The sequence below is a fragment of the Tympanuchus pallidicinctus genome, unplaced genomic scaffold (genome assembly GCF_026119805.1).
Source record: "Tympanuchus pallidicinctus isolate F22 unplaced genomic scaffold, pur_lepc_1.0 scaffold14, whole genome shotgun sequence".
Classification (NCBI taxonomy): Eukaryota; Metazoa; Chordata; class Aves; order Galliformes; family Phasianidae; genus Tympanuchus; species Tympanuchus pallidicinctus.
In genome coordinates, this window is record NW_026294659.1 from 16,972,771 (window position 1) to 16,987,571 (window position 14,801).

Below are 14,801 nucleotides of genomic sequence, written 5' to 3' on the forward strand. Positions count from 1 at the left end.
TCAAAGTACATGCAGGCGCTAATCCTGGAATAATAGGCTCATAAAGCATCAGCCTAGAAAACTGCAGTGACTACAGCAATCCAGTGAGCCGTCTGCAGGAGAGGGCTTTGTTTCCTCATCTTGCTTCACTGTGCCCCACTTGCAAACACTTTAAGTGCACACTCCTGCAGATTAACTTTCCCCGCAAATTAACATACCCAAAGATTAAGCCCGGCCAGTCTTTGCCCCTCGCCCTGCTGAATGCAGGCCAATGCCATTCCATTACAGGGCAACACTCTCCTCAAACTCCAGATGAGTGCGATGTCACTCCTGGGGTTGAGGGATGGAGGTGGGCACGGAGAGATGGCCAAGCGTGGCTGTCACACACAGCTGCTTACTCATGCCTTGGGTAACTCTGTTAGCATCAACCTGACTCTGTTAGCTGTTCTTGGGAAGTCTGTGCCCAACACTGCTCACCTGGGCTCTGACAATGGAGTACCAAATGGTTCCTAATTCTCCAGCACTTGGCTTGCTCTTGTGGAAGGACTTTGCCACGGCAATAACATTTCTCATGGAAGAACATGTTCAAACTAAAAAAGAGGAGATTTAGATTGGATATAAGGAAGAAGTTTTTTTACAGTAAGGGTGGCGAGGCAGTGGAACAGGTTGCCCAGAGAGGTGGTGGATGCCCCCCACCTGTGGAGACACTCAATGCCAGGCTGGATGGGACTCTGAGCACCTGATGGAGCTGTGGGTGTCCCTGCTCATTGCAGGTGTTGGGCCAGATGGACTTTAAGGGTCCTTACCAATTCAAATGATTCTATAAAAATGTCCTCTTCCCACAGAACCTCCTTCTGTCCCTCAGTGTTGCCAATCCTGGCACGCATGCTGCCTCTTTCCTTCTCTCCTCATTCAGTTTCCACACTTGCCAGCCTCAGCCTCCTCCCGAACACACTCCCAGGGAAAGGAGTCCAAGGAAGCAGATGTTTTCCTTCTCTTCCTCATGTTACAGCCAGAGCTCAGTCGCCTGTGGTGGGTTCAGTGTAGGCAGAGCTACCAGCAGCTGTGAGGCAGATCCAGTTTGAGCACGCCTCAGCCTCCTCTGGCTGGAGGCCACACAAGAGCATGGCTGAGGAACATGCCCTGAAGAGCTGAATGTCCACCAGCTCCCTGGATGGGGCGAGATCCTCAGGTGAGACCATGTGTGGGATGGAAAGCATTCCCCCTCCAGTCAGAGAGAGGAACCGCACTGAGATAGGACCTCACCTGAAGAAAGTCATTAAGCGCCCTTATCTCCATCCACTAACTCAGATTGCTTATCCATAAATACCTGAAACGAAATAGGTGGATATTCTGGTAGGATGGACCCTTAATTAGTGAGTTTAAAACTATGCAACTGATCTTTCACCCACTGAAGTCAACAGCAAGAGCCTGATTTGATCCTATGACAGAAGATAAGGTCAGACAGCACTCAGAGACTGCCACAGATGGCCACAAATAGGGACACCAAGGCTCAGCAGGAAGGAAGGGAGATCACAGAATCATTAAGATTGGAAAAGACCTCAAAGATCACCCAGTCCAACTGTCACCCATCCCCACCAACTGTCCACATCCCTCAGTGCCACATCCACATGGCTCTTGAACACCTCCAGGGACAGTGACCACTCCACCTCTCTGGGCAGCCCATTCCTCTAGATTCTCCTAGAGCTTCTGCTTGTCACTTTGTCATAACATGTCTTATTCAAGACACTGGGGGAAAAAAAATAAATAAATAAAGCAAGAGCCCTGGCAGCTGAGATAGAGGGGCGTGTGGCTGGGCTTTTTATTTTTGCCTCTTCACAGACAGAGATAAATGTAGCAACCCAAAAAGTGGAGGTGGGAAGGACGTGTGTGTGCATGTGCCTTTTATCAACAGAAGGATCATTGGATGTATCTGTTACCAAGGAGAAGCACACGCTTGGTAACAGAAGAACAACAAAAAAAATCTTTTTTGCATTCCGATATGATAGCAATCATTTCTGTCATGAGGAAATTCAGAGCTCTACTCAAAATTTCACTCTGTGACAAACTTATTGGAAGAAGGAAAAAAAAAAAAAAAAAAGAAACAAGCCTAGAACTGCATGGACCCTACAGAGATGCAACCCTAACAATAGCGTACGTGCAGCGCTGCTGGAGCCAGAGGAGATTCTGCTGTTCTCAGCTCACTCGGCAGCAGCGGGGTGCCCAGTGTTAAACAGCGCTCTGCCCGCCAGCTTCAACGCGAGCGGGACAGCCCTGCAGCAGGGCTCTCCAGCATGCCATGCCGTGCTCAATGCACAGCCAAGCGCCCGCTGCTCTTCATCTCGTCGTGACAGAGCCTGACTGATGGGTGGAACACTCCACTACAGGACTGCAGATAGGAGACGAGAAGCAGAGCTCCTCGGTGCATTTTCTTTACTAGACGAAACAACACAACACACGTGAGGGCACCTTGTGATGTGCAGCACTATCAGCAACTTCTGCTCACCGAACGGTAACACCGCCAAAGACACACGCAGCACCTCCTGTCATTTCAATGAGCGATGAGTGTCTGCACTCTGTCACCGATCAGTGGTAGAAGTCTATGTGCCGTGCCACCAAAAACACACCGCTCACACGTCGCTGGTCGGCGGTAGGACACTGTGTATCGTGCTGTTTCAAACAGCGCTTTCTCACAAGCACAAACCTCGCAAAGGGGGACACAGGCGAGTACCCCCGCAAGGCGCAGGTCGCGCAGCCCCAGCCCGGGACCGCTCCCTGTACCGCCGGGACTCCCACAACCCCCGGGGCGCCACCGAGCGGCCGCCCTCCCGCCCCGGCCGGTCCTTCCCGTCCCGATACCTTCTCTCCGGTGAGCACATGCAGCCCCTCGCGGACCTTGGCGAAGGAGCCCTCTCCCAGCTTCCTGCCGATCAGGTAGTTGCCGACGCGCTTGGTGTGCTGGAAATCGCGGAGCCTCTCCCGCGGGGCCGCCGCCGCCGCGCTCAGCCAGGCGGCCAGGAAGCTCCCCTCGGCGCCCGCCGCCGCCCGCCGCGCCTCGCCGCCGCTGCCCGCCACCCCCGGCGGCTCGCTCAGGAGCCCGTCGCCCGCCGCCGCCGGCATGCCCGACCCCGGCGCCGCTCCTTCCCCGCGCCTCGCCCCGCTCGAACGGGGCGAGCGGCCGCAGGGCGGAAAGTTGCTCGGCGGAGAGCGCCGGCGGCGAGGGGCGGAGCGGTGCTGGCGGCGGGGGGCCCGGGCTGCCGCCCCTCGTCGGAGCCGGCGCCGCCTCCTCTCCACCCCGCTTCTCCTCACGCTGCCGCCGGGAGCGCCGCGCTGCGAGCGGGAGGAGGAGGAGGGGGCGGGGGCGGGGGCCAGGGCTCGGCTCGAGCCCGCGGTAATTGAATCCAGCAGGCGTGCTGACCCCGCCGGGCGCTGCAGTGGGGTGTCCGCAGCCCCAGGCGAGCCGGACGGCGATGCATGCTGAAAGGAGCCTCCCGGCTGGGGCTCGCCGCTAGTCAGGGTGCTCTGATAAAGCCGCTAATTCATTGGAATAACCCACGTCTCACAGAGTTTTTATGCTACTATTGACATAGCTAGCGGGCATGGTGGAGTCGGGTTGGCGGTTAGAGGTCTTTTCCGACCTTAACGATTCTACGATTCAGTGGTATAAGAAAGTAACCAAGGACCCCTTTTCTCCTTGAGCCTGCGTGAGCCCCATTAGTAGAGCCTCCGGAACACACGCAGCTGTGCTGACCGAAACCAAAGCTTTGCTGCTTTCCCGCTAGAGGGCTGCTGGTGCACGCTATGCCTCCTGTTCTTAAGCTCTTCTCTTCCTCGTTAAAAAATGTCAAAGCAATTTTACACCACGCTTCTGCCTCAGCGCCGCTCTTAATGCGGAGCTGCAGCTCTCCAGTCCCTTCCGCTGCACCGCTAATAGGATTGCGGCTGGCACAGGTGCTGATGAGCCGTGCGCTGCTTTCACACCAGCTTTCACTGACATCGCGGTGCTGGTAAAACTTCCTCATTTAAGGCAGAGCTGAGAAACACGACAATTTTACCTTCCCAACAGCAGTGAATTACAGTTTGAAGGCTCTCCTGTTCATCCAGCCTTCCCAATCTGAACAGGATCTCAGCCCTTAGGCAGTAGGGAAGCAGAATGAGGGCAGCAGACCCACTGCCTCTGTGGTGCTTCTGCCATCCTTCCTTGTACAGAAGCCTCCAATGTGTATTCCCTGTGGCTGCAGCAGTGTGGTTCCACTGTGGGAAGCCGGTAGCCAGCTACACACCGCCACTGGGAGCAGCGCACAGCCACACAGCTTTCCAGTTGAGGAATGATTATTATATCATTATTTAAAGATATAACTATGTTAAGAGGCTTTGCAAATATATTTGCTATATAGTAAGGAATCTATTATATGTTTTGAACAGACAGTTCAAGAATTCCTGAGTGTATTCCCTGTGTAGTCAACTGAAACAAGGCAATGGGAACAATGGCCACCCCAGAAGGTGCTGGAAACCACAGAATCACAGAATGGTTTGGGCTCGAAGGGACCTCAAAGCCCACCCGGCCCTAACCCCTGCCGTGGGCAGGGCTGCCCCCACCAGCTCAGGCTGCCCAGGGCCCCATCCAACCTGGCCTTGAGAGCCTCCAGGGATGGGGCACCACAGCTTCTCTGGGCAGCTGTGCCACCGCCTCACTGCTCTCTGAGGAAAGAATATCCCCCTTATATCACATCTACATTATTCCTCTTCTAGTTTAAAACCATTTGCCCTTGTCCTGTCGCTATGTAAAAAGTCCATCTTCCTCCTGTTTAGAAGCTCTCTTTAAGTACTATAAGGCTGCAGTGATGTTTCCCAGGAGCCTTCTCTTCTCCAATCTGAAAAAGCCCAGCTCTCTCAGCCTGTCTCCACAGGAGAGATGCTCCAGCCCTCTGAACATCTTCATGCCCTCCTCTGAACCCTGCTCCAACATCTTTCCTGAGCTGGGGGCCCCAGGCCTGGACACAGCACTCCAGATAGGGCCTCACAAGGGCAGAGCAGGGGGACACAATTCCCTTCCTCTCCCTGCTCACCCTTCTTCAGATGCAGGCCAGACTACTGTTGGCCTTTGAAGCAGCAGGCAGACACTGCTGGCTTATGTCCAGCTTTTTGTTCATCACAGAGCCTGAGTCTTTATGTCTCTCAGTAAGTTCTTTCTTTTCCCAGTCTGTACACATATCTGTGTTGCTCCAATCTAAGTGCAGCATTTTGCATTTGGCCTTGTTGTATTTCATTAGGTTCTCTTGTGCCTACTCCTACTCCTACCTGTCCAGGTACCTCTGGATGGCATCCCTCTCTTCTATTGTATCAACTGCAGTACTCAGCTTGGTGTCATCAGCAAACTTGCTGAGGGTGAACTCAATTGTACTGCCTTTGTTGTTGATAAAGATAGTGAAGAACACTGGGCCCAAGACTGACTGCTTTGAGGCACCACTTAAGACCAGCCTCCATCTGGACATGGAGCCATTGATCAGAACCCTCTGGCTGCACCTGAGCACAGAGGAAAAGCACAACCCTGTTGAAACAGCAGCAGGGTGTCTTCGGCAGGAGGATTCACAAGGTAAGGAGGGCATGAGAAGCAGGAGACCATCGAGTGGCTTAGATGAACAGCAAGAGCGGCTTATACTGTTCAGAACTACACTGTTTATGGCCTGGCTCCTGAGCTGCCCTGTCCTGGCCTCAGGACGCACAGAAAGGGACACAAAGCACTGCCAGTGTTCCTCGTGGCATGGGGAGGGTTGTCAGGGACTGACTGTGCTAAATGCACTGTCACCTTGTTGCCTGCTGCCCTGCAGGTGCTACCCAGGGTTATCTTTATTCTGTGGGACCAGGCACAAGCAGAGTGCTGGGTCTGTCTGAAGGAACACAGGCAGACGGATAGATAGAAGTATATGCCTTTGGGCTCACGGCTCCCACTCAGCTAACAGAAATGCAGGTTTGGCCACTGTGAAGTTTAAACAGATGTTAACGGCACATGTTTTTCAGCCAAAACCTTGAAAATCAGCCTCTCTTAAAAATAAAACTGGTAAGAAGTGCCCATTGCAGAAGGCATTAGAAGAGCTCTGAAGCAACACAGTGACTACTTTTTTTTTTTAATTTGCTCAGCTTGGGGGCTTAATGAGTTGTCAATGCCCTTTGAAAGAGGCGAGACTGCACTTTCCTCATTGCTTCTCTCCTGTCCAGCTGTGCCCATCAGGTTGCAGTCTGGATGGAACGGGGATCAAAGGCTGCATTCATTTCTATCCACGCTTTAATTTAAATTTAACTCCAGCGTGCTTTATTTTGAGCTGTAGTCCTTCTAGGTAATGACATTTTTCTGATTAACTGCTGAAATTACTAATGAATTAAAGGCAGCAGTCTGCCTTTGGGTTGCAAAAGCTGTAATAACAAGCTGCTGAAAATAATTAAAAATTGATTTAAATCCATGAAAACACAGAAATTTGGAATTACCCTGGTGGTATTGTCCTTGGTTGTCTGCATCACTTGAAAATATTGTAGTAATGCGTGTTATCAGAGGGAATTCTTCAGCCCCTCACAGGCCCCTGTGCCTGACCCCAGGGCCAAGAGGTGCCTCCTTCATGGGGCTTAGCACTGAGGCTGAGCTCCCACGCTCTGCTGCTATTCCAGGAGAGGATGTGGCAGAGACAGGGCTGGAAAATGCAATACAGAAGCAAAACATGGCCCTGCAAGGGGAATATTGTGACCCTGAAGGTTGCCTCACCTTGTGATGCCTCTCCTGGAGCAGCTGCTGGTGGCAGCCTGCCAAGCATTTCTCCCCAAAGCATGGGGCTGTCACCAGGGGTGCTTGAGTTCTCCTTATGCCTCACCTGCATGTGCGAGCCATATTAATTACTCTCACTTGTCTTTCTGAAGAGATCTGAAGTCCTTGAGCAAAGGAATGAAGAAATTGCAGCTCTGCTCAGCATCGTGGTGGTAAACGAAGAAGCAGGTAGACTCACCAGTTTGCTGCACAAGAGCAACATGTAAATTCTGTTCTGGTCAAGTTAAAAGCAGGACAGCTCCATTTACCATCAGCAGACATTTGGAAGCCAATGATTGAATGCTGATTTCAGCCAGACTGTGGGAGAAACACTGACTTGGCACTAATAACTTATGTTAAAAACGTTATGTTGTTATTGCTCATTGTCTCCTCAGTATTTTTCTATGCTTTAAAATAGCACTTTGGGGTTTGGGTGGTTTTTTTGGACGAGTATGTGCATTTCTAATATTTGGGTTTCAGATATTACAGGGATATTAATTTAAAACAACTTGTTTTATTATATTTTTTGAGGAGTTAATGTATTAACGTTTGTTCTTGAAGGATTTATGAGCCATGTTTTTTGCAGTATTTAAATCCCAGCCCAAGTTCAGACCGACGAGGCCCTTCTCTGCACACTGCCACCTCTGCAGTAATGGAATTACACAATCATGGAATTGTTTGAGCTAGAAAGGAACCCTTAAAGGCCACCTGGACAAACTCCCCTGCAGTGAACAGGGACACCCACAGTTCCATCAGGTGCTCAAAGCCCCGTCCAGCCTGACATCGAGTGTCTCTGAGGATGGGGCATCCACCGCTTCTCTGGGCAACCTGTTCCACTGCCTTACCATCCTTATGGTAAAAAACTTCTTCCTTATATCCAATCTAAATCTCTCCTCTTTTAGTTTGAAGACGTGAGATAATGCACTCAGTCCAGCAAGGGTGCCTGTTACACTTCAGGACACAGCTCCTTCAGCGTAACAGAGTTCAGGATCATCTAATAACATTGTGACTTCTGTACCTGCAGACAAATGCTGCAGATACTGGCTAATGTTCAGGGGTGTTGCTGCATTCATGGGGTCTTCTAACCATAGAGAATGAACGTGCTTCACCTTTCAAGGATCAGGAAGGAGGCTTTCATAGCTAAGCTTTCCTAAGTTTAAGTTTGTGCTTGAAAAATATCGAGCAATGTTTGTCTTCAGAAATATTTCGCATATACATATGGAAAAGCATCTGAATAAGTAAACAGGGAGCACTGAAACTATTTGCTGACTTTCACAGAAATATGTTAGCAATGGGTTTATCTCACACTGCTTCTCTGAGCACCAAAAGCTCCAGTTTTCCCATGCTCCCACCGAAGTCTTCAGCTTGCTCTTTGCCTTGCAGCTTCTATAACAAAGCTCTGTGCAGCTGATACAAAAATCAAGAGTGTGCAATGACTTGGAGGCATCATCAAATAAATTGAATTTGATATCAAAGGAAACAGCAGGAGGTCACTGTGTTGATGTTGTTAGTCTTTCTCCTATTCCATTAATTAAGAAACTCCATGTTTTAATTTAAACTAAACTGCTGTGAAACCCTTCTTGTGGTGCATGGTGTTAAAATGTAGCACATTGAATTTAAGCTTCATTTACATATGAGAGAACACAAGAGTATAGTATAATTATGCCTATCTGAAGTACATTTTGTTTTCAAAAGCCTTTTCATATCAGTGATGGATGACATGTAAAGAATAAGGAAATCAGACTTTTGTAAATCTCTGGAATGAGTATATCTTGTCATACAGAATTTCTCCTGAAGTTCACCATGGCAATTTTTACAATAATAGTGGAGAAAAAATATCTCAGTCAAATACAGGAATGTCAATATAGCAACCTGGGACTCCACATACTTAAGTGAAATTTAACAATAAGTATGGCCAAATTTAGCTTGAGGGTCTTGCACTGCAGTGCCTTTGCATGCAGGGAGGGCCTGCAGAAAAAGGTGCAAAGTATTATGAATGCTGTCAAAGCCCACCCAGGATTTGCCTGGGTCAGTTCATGGTGTCACATTGCTCATATGCTCTGACAGTGTGATGAGGGTCAGTTTGTATCTGAAATTAAGCTAGGTACTGATGCTAGTCCAAATTATATTGTGCATGACAAAGACCATGCTAGGGAACATTCGAGTCAGTAACCTGCCATGATGAAAATTCAGAATCACGATGCCCCCAAGCCATGAGGTAGTATTTATCTGTTCCCCTTTTTCTTGGCAATAAGTCAGAAAATATGCCAGTACTGCAGAGGGTAATTTAGGACTTGTGATTTTTCCATCGTTGCTGCAGGCTGAGCTCCAGCAGCCCGTGAGTGCAGTGTGCTTGCACCTGCAGCAATCTGCAGGCTTTGGGGTTGATGCAAGTCAGCTATTTAAATGCTTTCTTGCCGGACAAGTTCCAAACAAGTCCTTGTTTATATCAGTTGCTGAAATGTGAACAAACCAGTGACTCGCTTCTGAATTAAGATTTCTGTGTTTTGTTTAAGCCTGAAAGAATGTTGTATGACTGAATGAACTGTTGGAAAACGGAGTTTTACAAGTGGTAAAAATACAAATTACACTATCACAGAACAATTACGCATATGTACTCTATATGTAAGAGCTATGGGAAGGCAACTGCTTAGGGATGGGATCTGAAGTGCTCAGCTCCAGCTGCTGTCTCTGCTAGCCAAGTTGCAGGTTTTGCTTTTGCTTGTGATGAGGTGCTGCACAGGCTGCCCAGAGAGGTTGTGGATGCCCTGTCCCTGGAGGTGTTCAAGGCCAGGTTGGATGGGGCCATAGAGAGCCTGGTCTAGTATTAGATATGGAGGTTGGTGGCCCTGCCTGTAGCAGGGGGCTTGGAGATTCATGATCCTTGAAGTCCCTTCCAACCCAAGACATTCTATGATTCTGTGATTCTATGATTTACTTTTGCCTTCTCCATGGACAAAGTCACCAAGCTGCCTTTATGTAGGCAGGGAAGCACAGAGAACAACTTTGCTGTGCTTCTTCCTTTAAGTGAGGTGCTGAAATGAGCTGAGTTAAAGCCAAGATTTTACATAGAGCAACTCAGTGCTTTTCAGCTGCGGCATGGGATTTCTTGGTTCCTAATAGGTGCAGGTTCCCATAGGCTCAGGATATATTAGGTATGCAGCCTGTGAACCACACAAGACTTCATCTCTGAAAGATAAAAAAGGAGTGACACATCTCCCTGATGGCACAGTGTGTGAAGGAAAAGCAAAACAAGTTCAGTCTGCCACCATTCTAACTGCTGGTCACACAAAGTGCACCATAAACCTGCTACCAATACAAATCTTAGTATAGTTCATGTAAATTAGACTTTGGATAACCTTCCATATTTAGTCAGCTTTAAAAACGTTTAGCATGAATATAGTCTTGTGCTAAGCAATGAAAATTCATCGTCATGAAAACATTAATTTTCCAAGTGTCTTCCTGTACAGAGAAACTTCATGATTATTGCAAATATAACCTGCAGGTCATGGTTAACTCGCAGCAGTTGTACCACTCTGTTTGTCAGTTTCAAACTCTTGAAAATACAGCAATAATTCAGAGTTGGGTGGTCCAATTATGAAGTGCTTGTTTTTTCAAAGGTAAATACACTGATATACATTCAGGGCTTGACACAGTCCTGAAATATTTCCAATGTGATATTAGTTTATATAAAGAAAAAGTAAGTTGTGAATCCTTTTGGTATGATTTTATCTAAATGGCAACTCTCTTAGGAGTCCCATTTGTTAGAAATTGGGAAGCTTTTAACAATGCTATGGTATAGCATGTAATGGGTATGGGTCTATTTTTAACTCACAAAAAAAAAGGGGTGCACACTGCTCTGCAAACATGAAAATAAGCATGAGATCAATTCCTAATTTCTTTATTTATGAGATTCCTGTTTTAGTAGGACAGCTTATGCAAGTAAGGAGAAAATCTTGCTTTTGATTCTTGCTCTAGAGTTCTTTGAGCACTGAAAGGCTGCAGCAGGTGTAGAGGCAATGGAAGCAGAAACAATGTAAGGACAGACCTGATAATACTGCACAGGAAACAAAAGGCTGCACTGAGCATAGATGAATGGAGGTGAACTTGGAAGAATGTCTGATTTTGAGTGGAAACAGGTGACTATGCGGAGTCAGAGGCTCTGCAAGAGCTTTTAGGTTGGATCTATGGTACTTGGGACTTTCTAACAGGTTTTTTACATCTTCTGATTCCTCCCTGATTGTATATCCATGACAAAAGCCTCCAGGAGTTAATCAGTACCTGTTTGCACTCTCCATTTAGTCTACAGGTATTTCAGTCAACAGGAAACCCAGCTGGATTCCAGGCTTACAGTATTTTCCTCTGTATGCTTAAGAGAAGGACTAACTAACTAACTAAAAAAAAAAAAAAAACAAAAAAAAAAAACAAGAGGGAAGAAATGCATTTCTTTCTTACTCTGAAGTTTTTTAAGTTTTAATTAGGGCTTTCTGTTTTATGATTCAGTGCTGATTTAATCCTGAACATGCTATCCCAGTTTGTTGTTATGGCAGTGGCTGTGATGTGCTTTCTTTCTGGGACCAAAGAAGAGCAGCGGAGGAGAGTTCACACTCTTAGTCCCATGTAAAGAATCTGAGGGGGTCCTTTCAATAAATCTATTTACTATAAAATACCTGTGAAGAAAAATTATTTTGTTTATTTTCCCTGTGAATGTTAACTTGCAGACAGCCTGCATGCATAGAGATTGTTTAAAAAAAAAAACCAACAGATACATAGCGTGCTGGCCACTGTTCTTGCAGACTCCCAGGGGACAAGTTAACCATAAGCCTCACTGCCAGACCCTCAGGCACACTCTGAGCAAACAGATGGGCCTTACATCGTGCCCCAAAGGTCAGTAGACCTCGGCTCTGCTAGGCCGCTGGGAGAAGTAAATTCCTGAGCTGAGGATGTTTCACAAGGAAAGCAGAGCTTACACTCTCCAGATGTGCACGTTTGGGGTGTGCTGGCAGGAATGCTCTGGCTGCTCTCAGCTGTCAAGATAGAGCTTGGAGGAGGAGAGGAGGAAATTCCTCGGGCAGCCCCAGTCCCAGCCGTGCCATTTCACTGGTCCGAAGGGGTCGTTGCAAATCCACAGGCCCAGGATCGGCGCAGGAAGCAGTGCCTGGAAAGAAACATAGCATGCAGGCAGTGTTTATTTAATGAGAAACTTCCTCTTGATAGTGTAGCTCATACATGGTGTTCTGGTTAATTCTTTTGTAAATCATCTGAAAGTTTCCTGCAGCATATACCTTTTCTCTGTTAGCCTTGGTTCTTTCGGTTTTCCTTAGGAAAGTTTGTGGACTCTGTGCAAACTCCTCCTTCCAGGGCTTACTCGTGTCCCACTCACGTCTCAGCCCACAGCCGAATCCCTACAGTGCCCTTGAAAGTACACAGAGTGCTTGCTGCAGTTTATGTGCAGGTTATTGCTTTTCCCTTGCACGGTTTTCTCATAAGTGCTAGCTATCAGCTATTATGATGTTTCAGGAAAAGAACACAAAAATGCAAAGCTCTGGGACAAGGTATCCAACACCCCCCTACAAGGGACAAAAAATGATGCTGGTGAATGAACCTTTTTCACTGGATGTTGCTGCACCGTCCCTCATGGGTGTCCAAAAAATCACAGACATGAATCATGTTAGCTCTTTATACTTCCCCCCTGCTTTCTGGCTTCTTAAGTTAGTGTTGTGTAGGGCATTTAGTCTAGTTCTGAGCACCTGTGTTCGCCTCAGCCATTTGTTTACATGGATAATCTTTATTCATACAAACACTCCCATTTAACAAAATCAGACCAGATCTCATCAGAAATGTTTACAAATTAAGTCCCAATTATGTATAGGATGACCATTTTGAATATAGAAAGTTATTCACAAAGTCTTCTGCAGAGAGGTTCCAGTGAACACATCCTTGCAAGTAATTCAAGGGAAACTGGATGCCAATTCCAACTGGATCCCAGTGAAGTCCTTACAGTTTTAGAGGTAGATTTTCTAGAGAAATGGAGGGGAAAAAATAAGAGGAAAAAAACAGCTGTGGGTTTGTGCATTTCCACAATTACAGCATCGTTCAGAGATGAGTTTGTAAATGTCAGGATATCAGGTTGATTATTACAAAACTCAGTAGGTTACTCATTTCTGTACCTGTTTCTATAGCAAATCTACTTTCTCCCTTGAATCAGCACTCGTTTATCCACCTGGCTGATGAACACTTGGTACGGAATCATAGAATATGCTGAGCTGGAAGGGACCCATGAGGATCATTGAGTCCAACTCCTGTTAACAATTTCCACTACTGTTGCTGCTGTTTGTTTGTTTGTTTTTGTTTGTTTTGTTGTTGCTGTTCCCCACATCACAGACAAGCATAACCACACTTGTGTAAGGAAGGACAGCCCCAACCCGTGGGTATGCTACTTGGGATACTTGGGGCACATGGGATGCTCCTAATGCACCCGTGCACTGCTGTCCTGCCTGTGTGAGTGGATGAAAAAGTGATTAATGTTGTGCTAATAAAGTATCCTGTCCATTATTGGTAAGAGGGTCCCAACAGAGTAACATTGACTTGATCTCCATTTTAGACATATCTGAGTCTCTGGTAATTGTGGCAGATGAAGCTTAGATTGTCTTTTTCTTTTTTTCTTTTTAATCTCTTTCTGAGAGCAGCTGATTTTTCTGTCATTTTTCTGTCCACCCATTGCCAATCTCACATCTTCCCTGTTGCCCGGTGTCCCCTAACATGCTCCTTGCTCTGCTGTGTCTTTGTCTTATCTACCTTAAAGTCTTGCGTTTTCTTTAATACATAACTTGTTTTATTTCCTTACCCTTATTTCTTGACTTTCCCATCCCTTCTTTCTTTTCTGCTGCAGGCTTCCAAATCTTTGTTTTCTGGTCTGGTCCTCCATACTCACTGCCAACATTTGGATCACATTTCACCATTTTCCAACACATCCATCTTCAGTGTCTTTTTCCTTTTCTTATTTCTCCAAATTTCCCCCTTTATTTTTTTTTCGTTTTTTTCCTTCTCCCCCTTTCCCCCTCTCCCCCCCAATTCCTCTGAATTACCAGCCCTCTTTACTCCTGTTCTTCTTCCAGTTCAGAGCCCAGCAGTCAGGTTGGGACCACCATAACCAGCAATGAAGATGCTCAGTGCCTGGCTCCTGATGGGAAGTAGGGCTAATGCCACCAATTCATGTTTCACATGGCTCTCATTTGTCATTGTTAGTCCTTCCTTGCTCATTACATAATTTTCATCCATGCCACCTCCCTTTTCTAATCATTCCTTGCATGCTTAAATGGCACTATATCATTCAGATGCATCTTTGATCTCCTCAATATGGCTTTATGTTCCTTTCTGCAGGTAGGATGGTTATTGCTGTGCCCTTCATGCCTTCACGCTTGCCTCATTTTCATTGCATGGTTCCCCGTTCCTCTTTGTTCATACACTCCAGGAAAAACTTTGGGTGTCCTTTTTTTTTCCTTCCTTTTTTTTAATCTAAAAGCAAAATATATTGCTACATTGCATTTGACAAGCTATGTTTAAAAAGCACAAATCAAATACCTTCAATTCAATATTCATTTGTGTTGAATTAAATGCATGAGAAAATATCTTGGAAAGAAGAGTGAAAAATAAAAGATGGAGAAAAATCGAGAAATAAGTCAAGACATTTGCTTTTTCACACAGAAAAGCTGGCCAGAACTAGCAGCATGAATCTCTCTTGCTGGAACATTTCTATACATTCCTTTTTGATATTGTATTCAGACTTTTTGAGTTAAATTTAAACACGATAGCACTAATGTGAACCAATAACCACAATTTAGTTCATTAAAGAGTTCATATGTGTTGTTTTATGAGCCCTCATTGTTTAGGCAAATACTGAACATCTCTGCCCAAAAGGTCTAGGTCTCTCTAAGTCTCTCTAAATGCTTCAATAGTAGGATCTAAATGTACACATTTGTTATGTATTATAAATACCAGATACATATTTAGGCACAGTTGCTTT

At 46.4% G+C, this 14,801-nt stretch overlaps 1 protein-coding gene and 1 long non-coding RNA gene across 4 annotated transcripts in view; one reads left to right on the forward strand and one right to left on the reverse strand.

Moving 5' to 3' along the window:
• The window catches only part of HUNK (hormonally up-regulated Neu-associated kinase), a 57,144-nt gene extending 54,030 nt beyond the window's left edge, over positions 1-3,114 (reverse strand). For both annotated transcript variants that reach the window (XM_052674077.1, XM_052674078.1), the window contains exon 1: positions 2,839-3,114. In XM_052674077.1, coding sequence (XP_052530037.1) covers positions 2,839-3,099 — 261 coding nt within the window. In that variant the 5' untranslated portion in view covers positions 3,100-3,114. The remainder of the gene's footprint in view (positions 1-2,838) is intronic.
• LOC128076439 (uncharacterized) lies at positions 2,831-8,599 on the forward strand. Of its 2 annotated transcripts, XR_008204382.1 has the most exons (3): positions 2,831-2,913; positions 5,404-5,575; positions 6,889-8,599. It is a non-coding gene; the product is annotated as an uncharacterized LOC128076439 (long non-coding RNA). The 2 variants fall into 2 exon arrangements; XR_008204381.1 differs by having other exon boundaries at positions 5,404-8,599.
• The last annotated feature ends 6,202 nt before the right edge of the window (positions 8,600-14,801 follow it).